The 26,122-nt window shown below is 44.0% G+C and overlaps 1 protein-coding gene across 1 annotated transcript in view; it reads left to right on the top strand.

The window, feature by feature from the left end:
- Positions 1 to 26,122, top strand: part of Kif5c (kinesin family member 5C) — a 181,755-nt gene that overhangs the window by 85,689 nt on the left and 69,944 nt on the right. The window contains exons 8-11 of the mRNA XM_045147133.1: positions 240 to 364; positions 3,436 to 3,540; positions 3,888 to 4,036; positions 16,697 to 16,845. Coding sequence (XP_045003068.1) covers positions 240 to 364; positions 3,436 to 3,540; positions 3,888 to 4,036; positions 16,697 to 16,845 — 528 coding nt within the window. The remainder of the gene's footprint in view (positions 1 to 239; positions 365 to 3,435; positions 3,541 to 3,887; positions 4,037 to 16,696; positions 16,846 to 26,122) is intronic.

The following is a 26,122-nucleotide window of genomic DNA, read 5'->3' as shown; positions in this document are numbered from 1 at the left end:
TAGGGCTCTGGCATACCCCAAGAATATATTTTTAACTGTTGACCAAGAAATTGGGTTAATTTCTTTTCTTCTTGAAGACATTGTAACTGTCATTTCTAGAATGAGTATTGTTTTTAAGAATAAACCTGGCCACCGATTCTTCCTGAAATTGGCTGCACTTACCTGCAGACCTGGGACGTTCTGCTGTGATTTGTTGTGAGGTTTGCTACCTACATTTATGTGTTCTCTTGTCTTTTCAGACATGAATGAACATAGCTCTAGAAGTCACAGTATCTTCCTGATCAATATTAAACAAGAGAATGTGGAGACTGAAAAAAAACTCAGTGGGAAACTTTATTTGGTTGATTTGGCTGGGAGTGAAAAGGTAATTGGTTCTTCATTTGTATTACCTATAATATCCCCCTTTTATTTCCTTCATCATGCAATTATATAATTTTGTGCCATTCTGGTCTTTGGTTTTAAAGAGCTTTAAAATGTTGAGCCAGGGTATTATCATATACCTTTGTTTTCCTACTTTGTCTTCTAATCTTGAAGTCTCCTAGTTGTGTCACAGGTGGGTCCTTTGAAGGCTCGTGTTCATTTGTGTCTTGTCAGTCTTGCTGATACCATGAGGAAGGTGTTAGCTGAACTTAGCTTGGCAAAGGTAGCTTCAGAAACATGGAGGGACATGAACTTGATGGAAGGAATGATACAGGGTTGTTTTGGCCTCTGATAGGCTAGGAAAGGGCTCTACCATTGGAACATGGCAACCTTACTCTGCAGGTTTGCTTAGCTGATGAAAGATCTAGAACCCAAGGCTCCATCCTGGTTCTACCAGCAGTGGCTCTGGATTGACAGTGTCTACCATAAGTGGCTTAGTTCCTCTAGGCTGGTTTTGTTTGGACCCTCTTTCTCCATTTATATACTGTCTCATCTTATGCCACCTAGGCACTGCCTAGGGCCACACAACACACCAAGTAAGCTTCCTATAATCTTCCCTCTGCCCTTGTTTAGCTACTTCTCTAGCACCAAAGAAGGCTCCTGCTGCCTGCCACACCCTGGTCAGGCATAGACCCTTCTGGGCTGCATCATAGAGCCAGCCCATGTGCACAATGGCCATTCCTGCCATCATTACTCAATCACTGACACAAGCTGGTTGCCCACATCAGGGCAGGCCTTGAAACTCAGCCAGTCTCCCTGACTGAGCAAGTGACTCCATGTAGCAGACAGCTTCAGGTTCATTGAGATGAACTTCCAGACCAGGCAGAGTTACGAAGGAAGGCATTTATTGAAATTTGGCAGACCCAGGGGAAGTTCCGTAATGCAGAAGAAGCTGGCCTGGTTTCACAGGTCCAGACACAGAGAGAAGCCAAAAGCCACATAGCACACTTCAGGGACTCCACATGGAACAAGGCACTTGGCATATCTTTAGACTGGAATTTCAAACCCACCACCTCACCTTAAGATCTGCCCAGTTATACCTCCTCCAGCCAGGTAGCTGCAGTTCCAAACTACAAACTAATAAAACACTAAATATGTTGGGGGCCATCTATTCAAACTACCGCACCCCACTTACTATACCACCCTGCTGAGCTCCTGAACCTAAACTTCAGGCCACTGATATCCATGTAAGTGAAAGTTGCTTGGATTGTCTTTCTCATTTTTGCCTTTGCCATGAGCAGAAAATCACTTGCTATTTCTGGTTGGGAATCTAAACTTTTACTCACGGGGTCTGGCAACTTTGGCTCCCAGTCACCTACTCAGATAGAAGTAATAGGGTGGGGTGTTCAGTTCTTGACTGAACATTAACTTGACTGCCCTGCCAGGTCCACACCAAGGGCAGTATGGTCCCTTCCTTCTTGTGGAGTGTGGAAATGAATATGCAGAGCTGAAATGCACCTGAAAACTGCCCCTTGCTGGCCAATCATATGGAGGTCTCTCCTCTGTAATGTTGACACTCGCTCCTTGATGATCATACTTAGGAGGTCTTTAAAGTTGTGTTCTTCCTATAGTTCCTTTTTTGTCTTGTTTTTAGTCTTTTGAGGTAGGGTCTCACTCTAGTCCTAACTGACCTGTAATAAACTATATAGTCTCAGGCTGGCCTTGAACGCATAGTGATCCTTCTCCTACCTCTGCCTCCCAGGTGCTGGGATTAAAGGCATGAGCCACTATGTCCTCCACATTTGTGTGTGTGTGTGTGTGTGTGAGAGAGAGAGAGGGGGGGGGGAGGGAGGGAGAATGTCAGTGCAGTCTCAAAACAGAACTGTGGCCTTTGGGTCCCATCTCCTCCAAGTGTCATTCTTTCCTTAGACTGTCAGCATGGCATCTTCGGAGCTCAGCTTCCTTGTCCCAGAAAGCAGAGTGGTAGTTCCTGCCCTGGGTGTTTCATGGCGGCAGGATGCTGACATCCGAAAGCATCTTAAGCCTCATGCTTGAATAGACTCTTGTTTGTGGCCCCTAAGCTCTGCAACTTCTCTGTCTGTGAGCAGGGCTGTCTCCTCAACTCCAGAAGACACAAGAATCTTCCTAGTTGAAAGGGGAACCTGGACAAGCATTCATTTTTATTGTTATGGCATTATCTTTTGTATGTAATTGAGGTCTATTTTTGTGCAGTTTAAAGTTATTTCTCCTCTTCCCTTTTTATTTATTTATTTATTTTTTCAGAGAGCAGCTGCTCAGCCTGAATCGTTTATCTAGGCAGCCGAGCCATGAGTCATGTTGAGTAACCCTCCCCCCTTTGTGCAGCATTTGTAAACTGCTCTCTACCGAGAACAAATGCCATCATGTGAAATCGCTGGTAATAATACAGCATAGGAAGCACCGTGCATGGCCCCTCCAGCTGTAGAGGAAGAAAAGACAAATTTACAGTGCAATACACATTTGTCATGGCTTTTCATGCCTCCCCAAGATTCTGATCTTTGGATAGCCCTTCCAACAAACCAACCTGCCTTCCTCTCTGTTATGGAAGTAAGGAGGGAAGTAATAGAGTCTGAACAACCATTTCCACCGCCTGTGGTGCTTTGAATATGGGGCTTATGATTTATATTCTGCTCAATGTGGCTCAAGACAATGTTTTTTCTTAGGGCTTCCCCCTGGACTCCCTTGGACTAGGAGGATGTGGCTTAGTTTCCTCAGGGTGCATCTTAACCAGTGACAGCCCTTCTGGAATCTGGTTTCCCTGGATGGATGGCCCCTAGGGAAGCATCTGCAGCTCTCCCACTTGAGGCATTTCAACCATCCCACTAAAACCTAATTGAGAGGAAAATGACAGCAGGAGAGACCAAATCCCCAGCCTCCAGCTGAGGGATGGTTCCACTGGTGTACTCAACTTTCTCCAGCCCAGGGCCGGTTCCATCTGCGTGGCTCTTATGAGGCGCTCCCCTTTGCTCTCTTATGAATTTGAATTTTCTACTTTGTTCTCTTGCTATACTCACTGCTTTTTCTTCTCTCCGGTAGGTCAGCAAAACTGGTGCCGAGGGAGCTGTTCTTGATGAAGCTAAAAATATCAACAAGTCTTTGTCGGCTCTTGGAAACGTGATCTCTGCCTTAGCAGAAGGAACAGTAAGTGACTCTGGCCTCATCTATCAAAGAATCTCATAAGAAGCTGCCTTCTGAGTTTGTCTATTCCCTTTGCCACTCTCTCCCCGTCCGTCATTTGTTTTCCTGTTGGGAAGAGAACAGAGGGAATGCTGGCTGGGGACACCTGTAGCTGGGTATGAGTGGTGATGCGAACTTCCTGTGACACGCAGGTCACAGAAAGTGCAAGGTCCTAAGAGCTGGCCACAAGTCCATACTTCACACATGTTTCTACATTCAGCATCTCCATCCCTGGCTTGCTTGCTTGCTTGCTTCTGTATTTTTTTCTCCGAATAGGCTGTCAAAACCATTATTGATCTTATCCTAAATAGAAAACACATGTGCCATACCGGGACAGCAAGATGACCCGGATTCTCCAGGACTCTCTGGGAGGGAACTGCAGAACCACGATTGTCATTTGCTGTTCTCCTTCGGTCTTCAATGAGGCTGAGACCAAGTCCACGCTGATGTTTGGACAGAGGTACGAACCTGTGCTCTGCACTTGCTCACAGGTCTTGGGTGTGAGTGGCAAGGGGCGAGTTTCAGAGGTTGATAAAGTAGTTAGTAAATTGAACCAGCAGGTGTTCTGTAAGCTTGAGGAATTATTTCTTGAGGCCAGAGGAAGAACTAGGCTCTCCACAGTGGGCAGGAATGTGCCAGTCAAAGGTACGATGTTTAACAAACAAAAATCCAAGCTTATTGTGGTTACAGCTGTCAATAATGGAGCACGATGTTGCTTTTGTTTTGCATGGAATTGAGGTTCAACTTTTGGCTTCATGCAGTTTTCACTGGTATGAAGCTGAAGATTGGTAACCCCATAGAACTGCAAAATTTGGGATTCATTGCAAGGTTCCTAAGCCAACCTGGATGAGTATGGCATAAATGGAAAAGGAGGGAAAGGCGTCCATATGTGTGTGGTGAGAGAGGATGGGCGGCAGTTATCTTCCCACTGTCCTCGGTCTCGGACTGCGGGGGCTAGGAGGTGGACAGCAGGAAGAGCTTGGTCATTCTGAAGCAGAGTTCACATGTGTGAACTGGAACTTACCTTCTTTGCCTTGCTTGTTTTATTTACCCCTGACCATCGCTTCTTGTCATGGCTGACCTCCTTCAGCCCTGTTTCCTCAGCTCCTCAGACGCCATCCTCTCAGCTATGGGTTCCTGAGGGTCAGTTACCTGAGTGCTTAGGGTATGTGGATTGGGATGACTCGAACATCTTTGGTGCTTGATGGGGAGCCCAGAGCCGAGGTTAGAAGATGATTCTACCAATACCGAACATTCTTATGATCATCATTCTCCGTGAGCCTTCTTTGCTTCTGCAGGAATAGATGCCTTTGTATTGGGAGTATGTGTTGTGTGGTTATGTCTAGGAACTGGTTTCAGACGCCTAGAGAAAGGGCAGATGGGTATGGGTATTCCTGTATGGGAAATTGCTAGGACTTCTTTAAACTGCATTAAGCCCTAGTCATTTCCTGAGTCTCCAGTTGAACATAGAATTACACAGTTGTGGCACCTGTGGGCTGTATAAATAAATAATAATTATGTTGAAATGTTGTGGAGTGTCTTTTAAACTGGATTTGGTTCCTTTACTTCCTCCTAAATGACTTCCTTGATTAGAGAAACGCTGAGGGCATTGTAGCCTTCTTTTCTCAGTGGTCCCAGGGTAAAAGCAAGTTTAGTATGTGCTTGTAAGAAATGCAGAGTATATCCTGTTCCAGCCCCTCTCCCACCCAGGGTCTTAAACTTGAACTTGAACAGTTCCTCTGAAGATATGATTGAATAAAGCAGCTTCAGATGCTTTTAAATAAGAAATATCTCTCAAGCTGGGCGTGGTGGCACACGCCTTTAATCCCAGCACTCGGGAGGCAGAGGTAGGAGGATTGCCGTGAGTTCGAGGCCACCCTGAGATTACATAGTGAATTCCAGGTCAGCCTGAGCCAGAGTGAGACCCGGCATCGAAAAACCAAAAAAAAAAAAAAAAAAAAAAAAAAGAAAGAAAAAGAAAAGAAATATCTCTCAAAAACTCTCAAAAATATCTCTCAGGAATAGTCTCAACCTGCAAAGCAAAAGATCTTCCAGATCGTTGTAAGCCTGGGTCACCTGGGCCCTGAGATGTCTGGCTGAGGGGTTGTTATTAGTAGACATTCTAGATCTTTCTTTGTAAGTCCGGGTCACCGGGGCCCTGGGCTGTCTGGCTGAGGGGGTGTTGTTAGTGAGCATTTGTTGACACTTGCAGGAAGAGTGTTGGGTATTGATTCAGATTGTTGTTGTCTTTCTTTTGATCTTAGGCTATTAGCAGTGTCATTGGAATTTTAATATATTTTTTTTAGTTCTAAGTATGCATTAAAGCATGTCAGTCCTCCTAACAATTATGGCAAGTAGCATCATCTCATTTTTGTACTAAGTATGAAATTGAAGCTGAGGCCAAAAGCCTGCATATATCATCTATGTAAATCCATACACCAGTTACTTGCTTGAATAGACATATAGGATGATCCAGGGTGCAGGCTGTACTATTGACCCACAGTTCCTCTTATGTACACGACTTGATCAGCAACCATCCTACTAGCCTGCTTTCTGTTGCAATAACAGAACACATGAGGCTTGGCACCTTACAAGAAAAGAGGTTCCTTTAGCTAATAGTTTTGAGGCTCAGGGGTAGGGCACGAGGATCACCTTGACTCTGGTGAGGGTGGCATGGTGGCTTGCATGACAGTAGTAGTAGAGTGTATGAGGGCAGAGCACACTGTGTGGGCTTGCCTCTTTTGTGATGACTTGCTCACGAGAAGTAATCTGGAGAAATCCCTCATTGCCTTCTTAGGGTGGCTCCCTGCAACCCAGTTACTTTGTGCATGGTGTCCCCCACTTCCTACATGGCTACACTGAGGAGGAAGCCCCGACACATGAACCTCGGGCACCTAGCAACATGGATGAGCACTGAGTAGCTGAGCAGTCCTCAGGCTTAGTAAACCCAATACTGGAGCTAAGTTCTACTACTGGCCCATCCTCTCCTTTACTTCTCTTTTATGAGCTCCAAGACTCCTCTCCCTCGAGATGGAGTAGTGCCTCCTTCCCCAAGTCTCGTCTGCCCAGAGACAGAGTAGTGTCTCCTTCCAAAGGTGTCTGGAGGCCGACAGTCGTTGCTTCTGTTCTCACATTGCTCAGGGCAGACACTCATGTCAGGCTCGTCTTTCCCCTACCTTAAACAGTCTGCCAGGATTTATCATATGGGAAGGTCATGGTAATAGACACAAGGAACAGCATTGTAATTTAGGATTCCAAGAAATAAAATGCAATATCAAATAGTTTCTGGATACAATAGGTTGGTCTGTTCCTTTACCAGTTATTTTAATTCTCATCTGCATGACAGCAGGCAATGGATCTGTCTCCAATATTATTTTTCCACCCAGCCTTTTCACGGCTCCTGCACATCAGGTGGTGTATAAATGCATGCTTATCAAATGAGGGAACAGATGAGCCCAAGCCCGGTGCAGGATCCTTGCTGGGGAGTGGCACCACTGCAGCCCACAGTTGGGTTGGGATCTGGTTTGCTTTCTAGTCTGTACTTACACATGTGTGAGGCTTTGTTCCCTTCTCTCTATCTTCAATTTAATTAATTGATTCTTTAAGGACACGGAACTTTTCTATGGGTCTCTACCTGCTTTATTGTTAATTCTGCTCATTGAACACAATTACGTAGCAGACATCGGTCTGAACATTGGATTAGACCTGGTATCTGATAGCTAATGAGATTAAGCACTTTGAACCATCCCACATGCAGTGTAATGAGTGCGCATTGTGCCCGACCTGAGGCAGCATGAGGCGCTTCGTTACTCCTCCGTGGTTCACTCAAGGACTTGGCGGAAGAACGTGTTGGTTGCTGGGCCGGACAGGATTGATGTCCTCAGTAAGCCCCAGTGCCCGCTTTGAAGCAGTAGAAAGGAGACAGAGCGTGCAGGTGCCTCAGGGCCCCTGACCAGGAGAACAACTGCTTTCCTCACAAGTCTGTACTCAGCACTGGAGTCTTTAGGGGAAATTCGCCAAGTCTCCATGTTGGTATTTGAGCATGTTGTCCCCTGAGTGCCCAGCACTGTGCAATAAAGAGGTAAAAGCTGCCTTCTGTATCCCGGAGAGCTTTAAGTGACTTGAACTAGTCAAGATAGCAGAGACTGTAAGAGCCAGACTCAGATTAGAGCACTTTCATTGATTTCTTCTCTTGGCCTGCAGCATTTTATTATTTAGTCTTTAATTACTCTTCCAGAGTACTTTTATAGCACCATTCGGAAAAGATATTTACAAGTTTCAAAAGTGTGAACTCAAATCACCCAATTATCTTAGAAGCCTATTTGATGTGCCTTGATTTGAGGTGGTGATGAAGGGAAGAGAGCCCCGAGGGTGCACGCCAATCAGTGAAGGAAGGCCTGAATCAGCACGCCCTGGGCAACAAGGGCTCTGACAGAGCCAGCCATGAATAATTCAGAGGCTTTATTTGAATAGCGAATGTGGAAGGAAAATTGATAACTTAGGGAAAGTAGTAATATTCTTCTTTTCCCAGTGTGCACTATGTTTTGTAAATAAATTCTTTTGTTTGTATGTGTGAGTATCGTGTGAGAGTAGGATAGATGTGTATTTCTTACATGTACATGTATGTATGCACGGATACCCACACTCCATGTGCTCATGTACCAGAAGAGAAGGGCTTCTTTGAGACGGAGTCTCTTCAGTAAACCCAGAACTGCTATTTATTTTCAGTCAGATTGTTTGGCCAGACAGCCCCAGTGTTTCTCTGGTCTCCACCAGTCTCTGGGCTCTCCAGGACTGGGGTTACAGGCATGCATAACCATGCCTGGATGCTTAGCAATCAAATTCAGAAGGTGTCAAGCCCTCTCAGGCTCTCATGCTTATGCAGCAAGTGCTCTTACCCACTGAACCATTGCTCCAGCCCCCCTGATGGGCACTGTTTTAAAAATCATGCTGTTATTTCAGCGAGCCACCTGCCATTTTAGTGGCAGTTGTATTAGGTGGAGATTGAACAGTTTGCATGTAAAATTCATGTCACAGGAGTGTGTGGATATGTCACCTGCAGAGGATAAGTGAACATTTTGGTGAAGGCATACATTTTAGCACACTTGAAATTAACCAAAAAGACTTGACTCGTCTTTGTTGGAAGCTCATGGAGGGAGCACCAATGAGGCTAATTTTTCTTCTTGGAGGGAGGAAGATAGGGAAGTTTGACTAGATGCCAACTCTTCACACAGGTCATCAAAGTTGTGGTTTCTGCTTCCTAAGTGACCTTCCTCTCACTGGCAGGTTCTCCTTGCCAAGTTTGAAGTAGAGGAGTTCTCTGAAGAGAGTTTAGGTTTTATATAAGAACTGGGACTCAGGGCAGATAATAAGTCATAATGGTCATTTTTTTGTGTCCACACAGCTAGGCTAGTTAAACATGAATCTACCTGTTGCTGTGAAGGTATTTTATAGATGTGGTTAATCTCTATATTCAATTAACTCTGAATAAAGTAGATTATCCTGGCTAATAAGAGTCGCCTTCATCCAGTCAGTTGAAGACTTGAAGAGAAAGAGCTAAGGCTTTCCAAAGAGAAAATTTCAGACAGGAACATCAGCTCCCAGTTGTTGGCCTGTTGTATGACTTCTGACTTGATAGCCCCCAATCATATGAGCCACTTTCTTTAAATTGAAATAAATAAATATGACACATTGTGTTTATGTATGTGTATGTGTGTTTTAGGATCTGTAGTCATCCTTCCACCTCCCTCTGCTCCCTCCCCCCACCATCTCTTTCTCTTCCCCCTCACAATTTCACTTGAGAATGGTGCTGGACTACTTGTTACCCTCTGTTGAGTACAGATCTCATTCTCTCTGTCTATCTCATATACATTATTCACAAATTACTATAGAATCACAAATTACAGGTTTATTTTACTTATTGAAGTATGAGGTTGTCAAATGTCAGTATTCTCAGAAACACCTAGAGAGAAAAAAAAAATTGGAAAGCAAGAGCCATGAAGGTACCAAGAAGAAAATCTTCCAGGTTCCTCAAGGAAGCCAAAGTAATTAGAAGAAATTTCCAAGACAGCCAGTGTGCATACCATTTAGAACTACAGCCACTGGGCTGGAGAGATGGCTTAGTGGTTAAGGCACCTGCCTGCAAAGCCTAAGGACCTAGGTTCGATTCCCTAGGACCCACACAGACCAGATGCACAAGGTGGTGTATGTACTTGGAATTTGTTTGCAGTGATTGGAGGCCCTGGCACATTCATTTTCTCTCTCTGCCTCTTCTCTCTCTCTCTCTCTCAAAAATAAAAACAAAAAACTACAGCTAGTAAAAGTAAGTATGGCAAATACTTTGTAGAAATAAAGAAGGGTAGGACTTACCAGGACACAGGTGGTCTGAGCTAGAGCTTGCAGCTCTTCTTCCCATTCATCAAGGGTTTTGTTCAGGTGCACATCATGGGGATGCCTTCAGCATGTCAGGTGTGGGTGTTCAGCCTCAGTGGTTGAAATGGACACACTCATCCAGCCATTCAGTGATGTAGGGACCAGGAGTGCCAGGAAGGCATTGATGCTCAAGAGCAGGAGGTAACTGTCTTCTTTTCATTCTTGGGCTGAGCATGACTAAGAGAACTTTGCTATATAATCATCTCAATGTAAGCATCCAGGTGAGAGAGCACTGTGGCCTCTATCTCTGTCTACCGTACTCGTCTGCCTTTTTCAAGGAGCAGCGGTAGCCAACATTTATTAACTTCGAGGTCTTTTAAAAACTTGGTCCCATTCTCTTCCTGAAGGAAGAGAGTTTTGACGCCTCAGTAAGCCCAGATGACATATTACAGAAGTGGTTCTTGAACCTCCACAACAAGACAGAACATCATGGTAATGGCATCTGCACGGGGAGCATTTTGATTAGTGAATCTTGCTGTAGGGTAGAAACAAGATTGAACTAGGATTCGCCAGGTAAGTTTTGTGGTTCTGGCATGTGGAACAGGCACGTGTAGCTATACACATTGGGGGATCTGGTTGAAACCCGAGAGTTTTTGGAAGAGAAGACCCAAGACCTTTCTGTGTACCTTTATGAATGAAGATTTTATTTTAGGTTTATCTAGTAGTTTCACATTTTAAGTAATAAGTGGCTAAAACAAGGCCCCAGGGGGTCACTCACTGACCTGTTTTCCTGCATCCCAGAAATAATGTCCTCTTTATTATTTGGCTAGTTCATGTTGATCTTGCTATACAATGTGCATAACCATGCAGTTGTACATACACACAGGTCAACAATGGACCACATTTATGGTAGCAGTCCCATGACACTGCATCAGCCTAGTCAAAGCTGTTTCGTTTATGTAAGCACACTCCGTGATGTTTGGGCTATAATGAACTTGCCTCGTGATGGCATTTCTCGGAATGTGTCCTATGTCCAAGCAATGCATGACTCCAAGTCTTCATCTAGCCAGAATTTTAAAACCTTCTCTAAGAGTGCCTCTTCATTTCTGCTATCCTGTCCAGTTTATGTTTCGTTGTGAGCTTTTGAAATTTCCTGGTTGAGTAGGACAGGCACATATGTGGGCCTGGGCACAAGTCTACAAATCATGACCACTGCAGCTTTGTGCCCAGGATCCATGGTGATTCACTGTGCTTGAGTCATGTTACAGTACTATTTAGTATGTGTGTGGAAAATGCCAAAATAAAAGAGTCAGGCAACAAGAGCCTTGTGTCCACTCATGCGCGCCTGTGTGAGTGTGCATGCACATGCAATCTTTGTGTCACATTGTGCATGTGAAGGTCAGAGGGTAACATTGGTTGTCACTTCTCACCTTCTACCTTGTTTAAGGTAGTTTTTATTCATTCTCAATATTCTCTACTGCATTTACAAGGCTAGCTAGCCCAAGAACTTCAAGAACTTCTCACTATAGGGGCACTGGGCTTACAGAAACCCACCAGGTGGGTTTATGTGGGTTTTGGGAGTCTAAGCTCTGGTACTTGTACTTCTTGGCAAGCCCCTCATCCACTGAGCCTTCTCCTCAGCCCAACAAGGTCTTTTGGCACTCTAACACGTACAATGCAAAGCCCAAAGCAAAATAGCAGCCCACTATGTAACCCACACTGATGGCTATAAGCTGAATATCTACAAAGGCATTTTGAGTGGCAAAAGAAGTAGGAGCTAACAATGATTGTTAGAGTCCTTTATCTCCACGTTTGCTAAAGCTCACGGTAAAAGGAACAAATGGTTGTAGATGTTCTACGTCCTTCTATTTTGGGTCTTCTAGGGGAAGAGGGGACTGAGACCTTTATTCCACTTTACAGTATTGTTTTCAGCTATCCTACAGAGAAGAATAGTTGTCCTATTAAGAAAGAAACCTCTGGGCACAGAAACTCAATCCCTCTTTTTTTTTTATTAGTTATGTACAATACAGTCCTCGTTAGCCTCATCCCTGTCCTTCCCCCTCCGCAGGGACCCTCCTCGTTGTGGAATATGGGTCATGCATTGTGGGGTTAGTGAACAGTTATGAGTAAGAGGCAATGTCTCTGTGCATAATGTCCCAACATGTAATAACTCTTGCTGGTTTATTCCATAGCATGGAAATTCTTATACTTTGATGCATTTCCTTTTTATGTTGAATATAACATAGTAAATAACATAAAGTTAAGTGCACACTATACAAATTTTTATAAATGCATATGTACATACAGCCAACTTCCAGTGTCTTTAGAAGTTTCTCTTGGTCATTGGGATTCTGGCCTTTCTGGTGGATCTTGGTCTCTCTGGCTTCTCCCCTATGTCTATGAATAACTTGTACACATTCTCTTTTAGGAAGAAGAGTGTATTTTGCTGAAGGTTTGCTTAAATGCCTCCCTAGGCTGGTTTGGCATGGCTCCTATGCCGCCATCTTACCTGGAAGTCCCCAGTGCCCAGTTTTCAAGCATAACTGTCAATCCTAACTTTAGTCAGTAAAGACTGGTTTTGCTTGTCTTTGAACCCTGTCTGTATTTTAATAGTGCTGTTTTTTAAAGATTTATTTTATTTATTTATTTATTTTATGAGAGAGAATGAGAATGAATGGGCAGGCCAGCGTCTTCAGCTGTTGCAAACAAACTCCAGAAGCATGCGCCACCTTGTGCATCTGACTTGTGTGGGTCGTGGGGAGTCAAACCTGGCTTCTTTGGCTTTACAGGCTAGCACCTTGACCACTAAGCCATCCCTCCACCCCATAGTACTTTTTATAGATTATCTTTTATGTATATTGCGTCTGTGAAATTCATCTTTGATACTGGGTGTAGGAGGTTATTTTTTATAATTAGATAAGAATCTGTTTTTTTCTGCATAGCATGTGTGTATGCATTTTATTGTTGATGGACATTTGGACTGTTTTTGTGTTTGGGCTACTATGAATAACATTGCAAAGACATTTGTTGCTATGTCTTTGGGTGAACATGTGTTCTAATACCTGTTAGGTAAGAATGGAACTTCTGGGTCATAGAGTGGGAATCAGTTTTAGTGATACTACCAATTTTCTGAAATCATAGTAAATAATTCATATGCATATCAGTAGAAATTCACCTTTTAGTCACTGCCCTTCCTCACCAACAGTCATCATTTCCTTAAGCTTTAAAAGATTTTGACAATTCTGTTGTGTATGAAAGATATCTCATTGTAGTTTTAATTTGCATTTCCCTAATGGGTTAATGATACTAAAAACCACTCTCTCTCTCTCTCTCTGTGTGTGTGTGTGTGTGTGTGTGTGTGTGTGTGTGTGTGTGTATGTGTGCATGTTTGCCAGGGACTGGCCTAGGTATCTTCCTTGATTATGTTTTACTGAGGCAAAGTGTCTCACTTGGACCCAGGACGTGCCAGTTCACCTAGTCTAGCTAGCCAGCTTGCCCTGTAGATGCCCTGTCTGTCTCTGCCACCATGGCAGTGTGTTTCAGACAGGCTGTGACACTTCTTTTAAGAAATGTCCATTCAAGTCTTTGCCTAGTTTTTTTTTTTTCTTAATGATTTATGGAATTATTCTGGGCAACTCCTTTGTTGGCTTTATGTATTTCATATATCTTCTACTCCATGGCTCTCAGTGGTGACTATTGATGGAGTCAAATTTACTTTTTCTTTTATGTCTTATTCAAGAAATCTTTGCCTAACCTAAGGTCTTGAAGATATTCTTTTCTATTTTCTTTTAGAAGTTTTATTATTTGATCCTATGATCCACTTGGGATAAAATTTTTACATGGTTTTCTAGTCTTAGTCCTATATGTTGAGAAGATTGCCCTTTCCTACTGTGTAGTCTGCATACTCTTCCATGAATCAGATAGCTGTGTAGCTGAGTGTCTGCTTGGACCATTTTTTCATCCTGTTTCTACTTCAAAGTTTCTGATTTTGTAATCAAGTTTCAAGTACTATGGCTTTCTAAGTACTGATGTTCCTATCCCTTACTTTGAGACACACACACACACACACACACACACACACACACACACACACGCACACAAGGATTGAGTGGGGGATGCTTTCATTCTATGGAGGAATTTTGGAAATATTAACTTCTTTCTCCTCTGTGTTCACTATTTCTTCATATTCTTCCCACGAGAGATACAAAGGTTTGCCCTGGCTCTATTTGGGACCAAGTTGAAGTCTAGAGGTGTATGAGACACCATCTCCTACTGTTGTTTGAGTTCAAGGTGGTGGTGGTGGGGGGGTGCTGTATAACTTCTGTCTTCTCTTCTGTCTCTTCCTTGCCCTGTCTGGCCCCTGCAGTGATTCCCTTGCCTTTGGCCTCCGGTCAGGTTCAACCAGTTGGAAAGGAACACCGGCAGCTGATGGGAGGGGGCAAAGATAATGAGTTCAGGGTATTTATTTTCCGGTTCCCTCTTTGCAGGCTCATTTTGGGCTGGCTGGGCTTTAGACTACATCGCAGGCCCTTTTGCTTATTCTCCCTGAAGGCTCCCTCACTTCAGGGTGGCACCAAGCTTCCCCCATCACTAATGTGGGCACTACACTGTCCCTGGATATATCTCTGTACTTTTCCATATCTTTGCTAAATTTTCCAAATTATGCAGTTTGAATAAGTCATCTTTTCCCTGCCAGCACTCTGGTTACTACAGAAATAGAAGAAAAAGAATTTTCTGGGAAGCTTTTTGAAGAACCTTGAGGACTGGAACCAGTTGTGCCGTGGTAACCTTGCTGGGTCTGCTTGTGGGATGTGCCCCTGGCTAACCCTGCCTGTGGACAGCACAGAGGTGCCACCTTTCTCTCTCTAGTAGCATTTGGAGTCATCAAGGGACTCTTTATGACTCAAAAGTAGGATTAATAGTCTTGAAGGATACCCTTCAATGACAATGATCATTTTATCCATGATTGATTTTTCCCTCTCCGACTTACTAAGTTGATAAAGGATGCTGCTGTGTTTGCACTTACATCTGAGACCTCCAGGATGGTGGAAGGCAAGGGGAGAGTGTCACGCTGCAACAGGCTTTAAAGTAGTAATAAAATTGCTGCTGTTTGAAAAATTAGACTTGAAATACTTCTGTGCACAGCAGCCTGAAGCTATGGCAAATGAGAGTTATACTAATTCTTTAGTGAGTCCAACATTGAAGTAGTTTAACTCCTCTTTTGACAGTTGAGTTATGTAGTTGTCTGCTTTAGGAATTAATTTTGGAATGACACCTGTAGCACTAGCGAGGACTGCTGAATTTCTTGCACCAAAATAGAAATCATGTCCCCAGTGTCATTTGATAACAACAGTAATTAACCTGGATTAAACATCAGTTATACCAGCAAGCACGACAGTCCAAGAGTTGTTTGGAGTTTAAAAATGAGAACAGGGCTAGAGAGATGGCTTAGCAGTTTTAAGGCACTTGCCTTCAAAGCTAAAGGACCCAGGTTTGATTCCCCAGGACCCATGCAAGCCATATGCACAGTGGGGGGGGGGGCACATGTCTGGAGTTGTTTGCAGTGGCTGGAAGCCCTGACATGCCCATTCTCTCTTTCCCCCTCCCCCTCCTTGCCTATCTCTCTCTCTCAAATAACTAAAAGTAACATATTTTAAAATGAGGACACCAGCCACAATTAAGATGAGAAGGTGTATATACATATATATTTCTTTTAACAGAATTTTGCTTTCTTAAAAAGTAGTGGAATTCTGCCACGAGGAATCCACTTTTAACTGAACATAGCAGCTCATGTGTTCATTTGTGTGCAGGCCTATGTGAGTTGTGCCTTTTGCTTCATCTCACCTTGAGCAGCTGCTGGCTTGTTCTCACCAGCTGCTCCCCTCAGTTCTTGTCCAGCTACCGTGCACAGTGCCTCACATCTCCAGGTCATGTGCCCTAGGAGATCGTGGCAAAATGGCACATACTGGACATGTTTGTGTCATAGTTAATTTTTAAAAATTGTCTTAAACTAAGAAACTAAAAACTCAATTTATGGCATTTTTTTTTTAAATAAAAAAGGTGATTTGAGAACAATGAGCTCTCCAGTCCAGCATTACGATAGTTGAGTCTGGTGGGAGCTCAGCAGGGAAAAATGGTGTCCCCTGGCTAGCCTCGCTCATTTATGTAACCCATCTAACCTATGAGACATGTGCTCAGGGAAGGTTCTAGGCACCAAAGGGGAGTAACAGAAGTAACAGATATTTCCGTTTATATCATTGGCATGAGAAATCCCCAGCTTCCAGAGGTCAGAAACCTTGTCCATCTGTCTTAGGATGTCCTCTCCCCCATGCTTTATAAATGTGTATTGAGTTGGAAGGAAGTTCAGTCTAGGCAGAGGATTCCAGCAGTTGTCTGCAGGATGCTTTCGGGCACATGCTGAACATTGGGAAAAGGCTGCAGCCTTAAGTCGGGCTGAGAACACAGACTGACATAGTGATAGGGAACTGAGCTAGAGGGTACCCTGAAGGGAAATTTGAATAAAAGTCCATTGCATTGAGAGGCTGATGTGATGTGATGGAGAAGAGTTTGGAACCTTAAGAATATCAGTGCCGTCAGTCCAGTGCAGAGGCATGTGGCTGAGTGTCTGGAAGTCTCTCTGTCCCAGGCCCAGTCTTTGGATATGTGTGCAATGTGAGGTCTGATTATATTGAAACAGTGAATGTTAATACCTATTCTTAGAATTTTTCCTTTATGTTTTTAATCCCAGAGCTAAGACCATCAAAAATACAGTCTCTGTGAATCTGGAACTAACAGCAGAAGAATGGAAGAAGAAATACGAAAAAGAGAAAGAGAAGAACAAGACCTTGAAGAATGTTATCCAGCATCTGGAGATGGAGCTGAACAGGTGGAGAAATGGTAAGGCTGAACGGAGGGGAGGAGGAAGCATGAGTATATGCTTCCCCTTTCCTGTGGCTGTTGGCATCTGGGAGGTTCTTGGAAAAGGAGATGGTTGCAGAGGCTTTATTGTTCCCTGGCATGGTGCCGCACCTCGTTCCTTCCTGAGGTCAGAGCACATTGCTGGGGACAAGTGACTGTGACATGGTGGCTTAACTCTTATTCCAGTGGGTTTCCTCCCCTTACTGTCTCGCACTCTGGAATCCCTGCGTGAGGCTTAGAGGGCAGCTCCCAGACTTTGTGGCTCTGATTGCTTTGACTAAATGAGAACTGTTATTCATTCCACAGAGTTTTGTCATTGATCTCGGGTTAAGAGTCACCTATGGCAAATCTTTGCCTCTTCTCATCTGCCTCATTGTCATGTTCTCCTTCAGAGCCAAAAATAGAGGGTTGAAGAAGCCCTGTGCTAAATGGAACCTGACAGGCCCGTTTCGTGACTAGTTTTCCTTTTCCCCCAAAACAATCTCATTGGTTTGTTCTGTGGAAGAAAATATCTCAGAGCTGATGTGCTTTGGGTGGGTGGACTGTAGGTGTGAGGTGTTAGGAGGGGTTTCCAGAGCCCAGTGCAGACAAATGATTTTAGTGATTTTAATGTTGTGACAGAGCTTAGAAAGTAAAAGACTGTTTTTTTCTCTTTATTTTGGATGAAGTGAGGCAGGTTGGAGGCATGTGTATGTCAGGGGCGGGAATAGCCGAGGGTGGCTGAGATCCTCTGCTGCCGTGGTCAGCATGGGGTTCTGATGCTGCCTCCGTGGGCATTGGTAAGTGTGCGAGGGAGACTGGGGCCTGCTGTGCAGATCTGGAGGTAACGCGCCTGTTTGACACTGCACAGTGAGCAGCCCACTTTCAGTGATTATGTTTGCCGCTGCTGTTAGCTAGTAAGGGCGCAGTGTCAGTGAGCTGCTTGCTTAATTAAAAAGCAATTATGTAGGAAACAAGAATTTAAGAGAAGATCAAAAACTGACCTAGTAGCCTAAATAACAGGATTCTTTCCCCTTTTGGAAGAAATATCAGTTGCACATGTGTTTTGAAAGCTGCTGGAATAATTGAATAACTCAGCACCTGGGCTGTGGTGGCGGGGGAGGAGGCAGTATTCTTAGCACTGTGGTAAGAGCAGGAGAATGGAGGGTAGAGATGGAGAGATGGGAAGTGACTTTGCAAAGTTTTGGTCTGTGGAATCCTCTTGAGTCAGTTTTCTGTTGGACAATAGGGACGTCCAGTAAAGTCCTTCAATGGGTTCAAAGGGACTGGCCTTAGAAACACTGTAGACCAGACAGTAGCCTTGTTATTTTACATCCTTTCCTATCCCATGCCAGATCCTCAACAGTAAAACCTTCCCTTCCTGGTCTAATGCTGCCCTGTAGCGCCTGCCCTTCCCTTGTCTGCCCGACTTGCTGCATGCAAGCCGCTCTGTAGTGCTGGACATTGCTTTTGGCCCTTCCACTTGGTATTGTTTTAATTGCTTGTCCCATTTCACATTACAAATCTATTAAAAACATTTATTTTTTTGTGCCTTCTGGTGAGCTCCTATATACTTTGAGAAAGTAAGGCATGATTTAAGGCATATACTACACTGCAGTGGATGCATGTTAAGTAATTGGTGTTTAATGTGTGTACTGGAAACAGGGTGGGCAGTCGAGGATGTGTCCTGTGCTCTGAGCAGGGAGGTAGTCTCCCAGCACTAGACGTAAATGTGTGGTGATCATCCATGCTGCATACTAAGAAGGGAAAGTGCATAGTACCAAGAGCTGTTACTGAGCTCACTCAGAGCCAGTGAAAGTTTTCTTGCATAAGTAACATAGAGAGTCGACCTGAGAGAAAGAGAGAAACTGCTGAGTGGGACAGGCACTTGGGTGAGAGTGGGATTTTGATGGAGGGAACTGTGTTTATCATGGAGGTTTGAGCTAGGGAACAGTGGCCTGAAGTGGATTTGGAGGGGTAAGTAACTTAGTCCTCAAAACAGGATTCCCATCATTATCTGGGACGAAGAGTAGCCACCTGGTAGTATTAGCAACAAAACATAGAGTGAGAGTTGCACTTCAATGATCTGTTAGCTATGTCAGAACGGACTGGGGTTAACAGAGAAGTAAGGCGATTTTCCTGGGGTAAGGCCCTTGTAGTTGAATTGAGAAATTCACAGGGTTTGGTAAGGATTGACTGGGGAAAAGGAGGTTTCAGGATAGCTCTGTTTTCTGTCTTGTAAGTGGAGTGGAGGGCAGAACTATTCCTTAAATGTGTAACTGGAAATACTGTAGAATAGCCCGAGTGGAGGCCAGGAGGTGAGGAGCAGTACTGGGGGGCTGGTAACAGCCAGAGGGAAGTGTCACATAAGAAGGTAGGTCTGCATGTCTGGAGTTCTGAACTGCCTGAGCCAGAGAGGGAACGTAGCATGACTGATCTGTAGGTAATGACTGAAACCATAGGTAGGGGCAAGGCCCCTGTAGACCATGGAGAGTGAAGAGACAGGCTCTTACCTCCTGTCAAAAGACAGGAGGGTGAGATTGCCTCATTACCTTGACAGCACTAGGCAATGAGATGGGTAGAGTCCTGAGAGCTCTAACATTTGTCTTTAAAGATGACTTGTCTAGAGGAAAATGTCCTAAACACAGAGAACCTCTAGTGACAGATTACATGCATGAAGGGAACTAGAGAGAGGGTATTAAGGAAACTGGAGTGGTCTGAGGAGCAGCTATCAGTACAGACCAGCCTTGGGGACTAACTGTATCACATGATGTGTCAGAGATGCCACGTGGACAGCAAACCAAGATGGGGTCTTTGTTCTCTTGACAGAACTAGATGGCACCCCCAAGTCTGCAATCTAAATGGAAGAGGTAGAACTCAAAGGCCATTTCTATCTGCATGTAGAATTGGCATGGTGATTTGGATGTAGGCCAGTGACATGAATGGGGAAAGTGCCACCCCTGAAAAGGGGGCTGGAAGCCCTTTGGTAATGTCCTGTGCATCATTGTCTAGTCCTCATAGCTGAAGTCATGAGGCATGGACAGCACATGTAAATAGAAAGCCTGGATGATGTAGAATCCATGAAATCCACTCAAATCAGAAAGGCAGAATATTGACAACTCCTTGAAATCTGACATGCATACACTGGTTCTAAACTTGTAGGCGTCAGCTGCTTGCTTTACCTCAATATTTCCTGGGTATTGATGTTTCCACATTATAGTCTGAGTTCTAGGAGCCTTGTCAGTTCTGTGTTCTCCCTGGGAGAGAGATGTCTTTCCTTGCATGGTGTGCTCATAATTAAAACATTTCACTACTCCAGCTGAGAGAGCAAGAAAGGAGACGTTGTGCATGTGCGTGTGGTGCCTACACGTGCTCGAGCTTTCCCCCACCTTCTGTCACGGGGAATACGATGGCAGTAGAAGGCAGTAGGAAATCAGTTGCAAATCAGGTGCAGGCAGATCATGTAAATCAGGCAGATAGCTCTAATTCATTTGGCAGTGACATTGACTGGACAGTGCCTCAGGGAGAGGCATGCTCTGCCCAGCATCATTAAAACCTGTGAAATGCAATCCTATTGCATGCCCAGAGGGTGGTCTAAGTGCAGATTCCCAACTCTTGATGCTTGATGGGTTTTGTAGGTTGAAATTTTGTGTCCACTCAAAGCATGTGCTGAAACCCTACTCCTGAAGTATTTGGGGAAGGGTTTGTTTATGCGTGTGTGTGTGTGTGTGTGTGTGTGTGTGTGTGTGTGTGGTGATCGCTCTCTAGGGTTAGTGTCATGATGAGTCCTTTCCAAAAGAACTTGCTGCTTCTGCTTTGTTGGGACATAATGAGCTGTCATCTGTAAAGCCAAGAGCTGGTTTTCATAGAACAGGACTGGGTTGGCACTCTGACATCAGACTTCCAGCCTTGGAGTTGTGAGAAATTAATTTCTGTTGTTCAGACTCTCCCTTCCCCAGTCTATAGTACTTTGTCGTAGCTGCCCCAGCTTACCTAAGACAGTGGCCCTTCAGCATTCCAGGTTTGGTAGTTCTGTCCTTTGGGTGTAGTTGGGCCTTGATTCGTGGAGGACCTATGACTTAGAATATGTCTTCTGCAAGTCTTAATTCATTTCTGACATTGCTAGCTTTGCACGTGTATGTGGTGGCTTAAGGAGAGATCACACCTTTTTACAAAGGCAGGGATGAGGAGAGCCATCCATAACCTGACTCACTTCTCTATGGGGCCAGTTAAGGTCCTCATCTTGCAAGCAGTAGCAACTGATCATCCCTAGTTTAAACCAAAAGAAAATACATAAGAAAGGATTCCAGGCTCCAGAGAGCAGCTGAGAAGTCAGGCTGACATGGGGCCTGGGACAGGCAACAGGAACAAATTGGCAGGTCTCATCGAGCCACACCTGGCATGAATCCCCACCACACGTTCCCCCCTCCAGTGTTGTTGTTATTTTGGAGATTTGGCGGCCCGAGAGAACAGTGGGAATAGTGTTCTTGGTGTTGCCTGGCTTTGGTTAATTGTCTGAAAAGACCATATGCAATCGAGTGGTAGTTACTGCTGTTAGAACGGATATCAAATGTCTGAAAGGCAGTCCAGGTCCACCACGGTCTACTAGTGACACCTTGTGGGCCAGAATCAATTGCTCAAGGATCAGGGAGATGGAGTTGCAAGAAAATGGGACTTTGTTCCTTTCTTTTTATTTTTTCGCACAGTGGTGTTTTGTTGGTTAAATGTGTGGAAAGGACTTGAGCAAGCCCATATATGCAGATTTAGATACCTGAAGTCCAGGTGAGTTACTGGCTCCCAGGTCAGCCCTGCCTCTTCTGCTCCTGTCAGGATAAATCTTGACAGGATGGGGCCAGGACTGAAGGCCAAAGGCATGAGGCTCAGAGGTGGCTGCCGGGCTGGTCTCTGTAGGCTCTCACCTCTCATCCTTGAACTGAACACTTAAGAAAACTCAAGCCCGTCCAGCGTGGTGGTTCACACCTGTAATTCCAGCACTCTGGCGGCAGAGGCAGGACTACTACAAGTTCAGGGTTAGCCTGGGCCACAGAAGAACCCTGTTGCAAAAAGAAAACTTGACAAAACCAAAAACCAAACCAAACTTTTTACAGAGGTTCATGTCAGACAGAAAGACCAGAAATCTGGGTGTCAGGAAAGTGGGGAAATGCAGTCTGTAGAGTCTCTTCTGTTGAATAATTAAATAGGAGGTTAATGCAGTGGCTATAGATTTGCCCCGTCTGCAGAACTCATGCTATAAGTCATGTCAGCACGACAGAGCCTAGCTCAGTCTGTGCAGCTGGTTCCGTCTGGGGTTTTGGTGCAACTGCAGGCGGATTATGATTCGCTATGTTTTGTTTTGTTGAAATAGGGTCTTACCATGCTGCCCAGGTTGGTCTTGAATTTTTAGTCATCCTGGGTGGTGGATTTCAAGTGGGTACTACCATGCCCATTGAGAGTTACTCTTGGAGCATGAAGTATGTGGGAGATGCTGCTCACCTTCTTGGCTTTGTGATTGTAGAGGGCTCAGAAATTAGCATTGCAGTTGAGATACCTAATTTGCCAGGCCCATCGCTGTCTTTTGAGTGTGCAGCTAAAACCAATAGAAAGACCAACTGCTCGTAGAAGCATGTGGCCCATTTAAGAGGTCATGAATGTAAAAAGTGCTCACGGTCCTGGGGAACCAGTCTATTAGAAAATCACTCTAGAAAGATTCAGTGACTGTCATAAGCTGCTTACAGTATTTTCAGGAATCAGGGTGGAGGATGCTATTTGTATGCAAAATGACCTCATAAAAGCAGTGAATTATTTTCAACCTCACATTTCTGTAATGACATCTTGTAGCCAGCTGCTCTTGCCCATCTGGCAAGTTAAAGATTTCCTTTTTGTGTCTTTGATATAGAAATTACCGTTAGGTCTGCCACTGGGCATATTTAATTGGTATTAAAACAAAACACCTCGTTTGCCAGCTCTACGGTGGCTTCTGGCGGAAGCTGGGAGTGACCAAAATCTCTGCCCTGGACTGGCTGTGAGAACGTAATTACCTCTCTGTGTTCTCTGAGGCTTTAGGAACTCAACTTGAGAAAGGATAACTAGCTTGTTGCTATTTCATGTGTGAAATTTTAATGATTTCTTGGCAATCTAATGGCTCTTATAAGAGAAAAAAATCCTGTTGTAGAATTTTTAACTAATAGACCTAATGAGATTTTTTTATTAGTCTGCCATTCTCCTCTATTGCAAATGATGGATTTCTTTTTTTTTTTTTTTCCAGAAAGGTTTTTTATGCTCTCTGGGGGTTTTCATTTTATAATTAGAATGTTCTGCTAGCCCTATAGGTAGGCTCCAAGTGAATGCTCCTGTGTAAACACAAATCTTCGTAGTCCTTAAAGGTAATTACATCGGACAGTAGTAAATGCCAGGATGCTTATTTAAAGAAGGGAAGGTCCTGGTCAGGGAAACCTTCCTGTCTAGAAAAATCGGGGCTTACCAAGGTTATGAGCTTTTTTCCTATACACTGCAGGCCTGAGCCTCAGGGAATAGACTGAAAGAAACCTGCTTTTAATAAAGTGGAGGGAAAATAAAAGTAGGTGCTAATCTTCATTTGGTGGTCCTTCTCCCCTCCAGCTGATTTCAGGAGGTATTCCTCCCGGGTTAGTGTGCAGCTGTCTGCCCTGTTACAATCAGTTATTCCGTAATCACCTCGCGGGGGCTGCCCCTGCCTCTCAGTCCACTGCAGTGCAGGGAATATTCTCCATTAACACGGTGAGATTGCCATGGAGACAGGTTGCCTGGTGTCAGGTCTTGCATGGTGTTGGGAATTTACAGTTCCCAGACGTCTCTCCGAGCTGGACAGCATAGTTACCGGGGGCGCTTCTGGAAATCATTTCCTCGGTTCTTTGAAGGGCAGCTGTGTTTGGAGACCAGCTCTTAGCTCCTCTCTGGGCAGAAGCTATACTGCTTTTCTTTCTGCATATTGCTGCTTTGTTCTTCTCTGTCTGAACGGCTGCTGCAAAAAATAATTCTGACTGCCTGACCTTTAGAATATAAACTGCCAAGAGCTTGCTGTTTACATGTAGCTTTGTGGGAGACATGCTGAAGCTTTGATTCAGAAACGTGTTCATGAGAAATCAAAGTCTACTGTAGGTTTCAGATAATAAAAATAAACCTTAAAGGGACTTGCAAAATTATAGTGTTTTATTTTTGAACTGAGCTCCGGCCACAAAGACATTTTGAAGATTTTATAAACATTAATATTAGAATAAGTAAAAAAAATAATGTAACTGTCAAGTCTCAAAAGTTGGATATGTCAGGGAGAGGAAGGGGGAAGAGATGGACTTTGAACAATAACAACGTTTGTACTTTCTTGTTTAGTCTCATACATCTTTAGAACAAGTCTGTGATGATGGCAATATGATTTTCTATTCTCCTTTACAAAAAGCAAACCAAGAGGTTACTCGGGACACGGGCCTGTGATTAATGAGGCATGGAAATGGCAGTGTGGCTTGAGCATCCTGCCACAGGACCAGAGGTGTTTATGAGTCTATTGATCATTTGCAGGGTCCCCTGCAGCAGCGTTGCCCGCCACATCAGTTACTCCTCAGTGATGTTCTAATTTCTCAGTGACAGAACAGCTGCAGGGGAAGTCATGTCTATGACTCTTGGTTGAAGCAGGTCACTTGTAGGCCATAGGGTGCACCTCTGGCCCCTGCTTGCTCTGATGAATAAAATAAAAAAACTTAAAAAAATACATTGAGTAAAAAACACACCTACCCTTAGGATATCATTGCCTGTCCAGCCATTTGGAACCCAAAACACAGGAAACACATCTCTTGCAGATGTTTTTGTATCTTATCTTTCCCTATAAGGCACAAGCCTGTGGACATTCTGTTTATGGTGTAGCTGGCTTGTCACTGTAGAATTAAGAATTCTACTATCATGCTGAAGCAATTCATAGTGTACTGGTGCTGTTCCCAAAGTTTTAAAACAATACTTGAAAAATTAGAGATAAAGTCATGGGAAGGACACTTGCTAAGGTGTTAATGGTGAATTTTTCTAGGAGGTTAGAAACAGATTGAGAAACAAAAGGGCAAGAAGGCTTTCAAGTTCTAATGTGTTCACTATTGCTTGAGTTGAGAATATTCTGAATTATTTGTGTGATTAGAAAATGTTATCAATCTTCCCTCATCCATCCATCTGTCTACCCATTCATCTCTATGTCCATCTGTCTTACTGCTCAGATAGCCCATGGGTTTAACAGGCTACAGAGAATATAGATCGTTTAGTTGGATGAAATCCAGTCCTCCAGTTGTTGATGGGTGCTTGAAGCCAGGAATTGGAGTTGAGTGAAATATTGATTTGGTTCAAAAGGCTACCATGATATTCTGATTTTATTTCAGGTCAGTAATTTTAGAAAAAGACTTAAGCATAGTGAAACCCCATTAAAAGGGAAGGATATGGTGGCTCGTTTTATATTCAGCACAGCATAGTGTGTGCTCAGTTTTGCTTCAACTTGCCACTTTAGATGGAACTGTGATACAAAGTAAAATCATTGGTATTACTTGATATGGAGGCCTACATCCCCCCCAAAGCAGTAAAGCTGAGTTGAGTAAAATACCACAGTGTTGTTTATATTAAGATAAATGTACAGTGTTCGTATGGCTTCTGTGGGCATGATAAATACTGTTAATGAAGGCATAGATTAATATGTTATTTCTTTCCCTTCTTCCTTCCTGTCTTTTTCCTTCCCTCTCTTCCTCCCCCCTCTCTCCCTTCATCTCTTTTCCCTCTTCCTAATTGCCTTTGACTCAGGGCTTTTTTCTGAAGAATTTTCACAAAATGGATTTTGTAGGATGAGAACCTGAGTGAGGCTTGGAACTTCATGGATGCTCAAAGCCTGTAGTGGAATGAGTGTGAAATTGCTGATCAACACTGTGACGGAGATGTGTGTGGTTTCTGTTTGCTTTCCAGCGAGATAGTTGAGAGACTCAGTTGGGCCATGTAGTGTTCATAAAATCTGTTTTATGCACTCATTCTATCTTTGCAAGGTGAGTTTCAGGGTAGAGATAGCCCTTGAGAATCACATCTGTTCTCCCATTTGCATCACGGAACTTGGCAGCATTTCCTTTGAAGGGCCGACAAACCCCATTCTCCAGGGTGAGAACTGGGGTGTAGGGTCTCGGCACACATGATATTCCATGTTGGCTGCTTTTTCTTTTCCTACAAGTACCTGACATCACAAGAAATTATTCTATTTGAACTCTCCAGCAGAGCCAATTAATTCTGA

The sequence above is a fragment of the Jaculus jaculus genome, chromosome 4 (assembly GCF_020740685.1).
Source record: "Jaculus jaculus isolate mJacJac1 chromosome 4, mJacJac1.mat.Y.cur, whole genome shotgun sequence".
In the NCBI taxonomy this organism is placed as follows: Eukaryota; Metazoa; Chordata; class Mammalia; order Rodentia; family Dipodidae; genus Jaculus; species Jaculus jaculus.
Note: the sequence above shows the minus strand (reverse complement) of the source record. Positions and strands in the feature narration are given on the sequence as shown.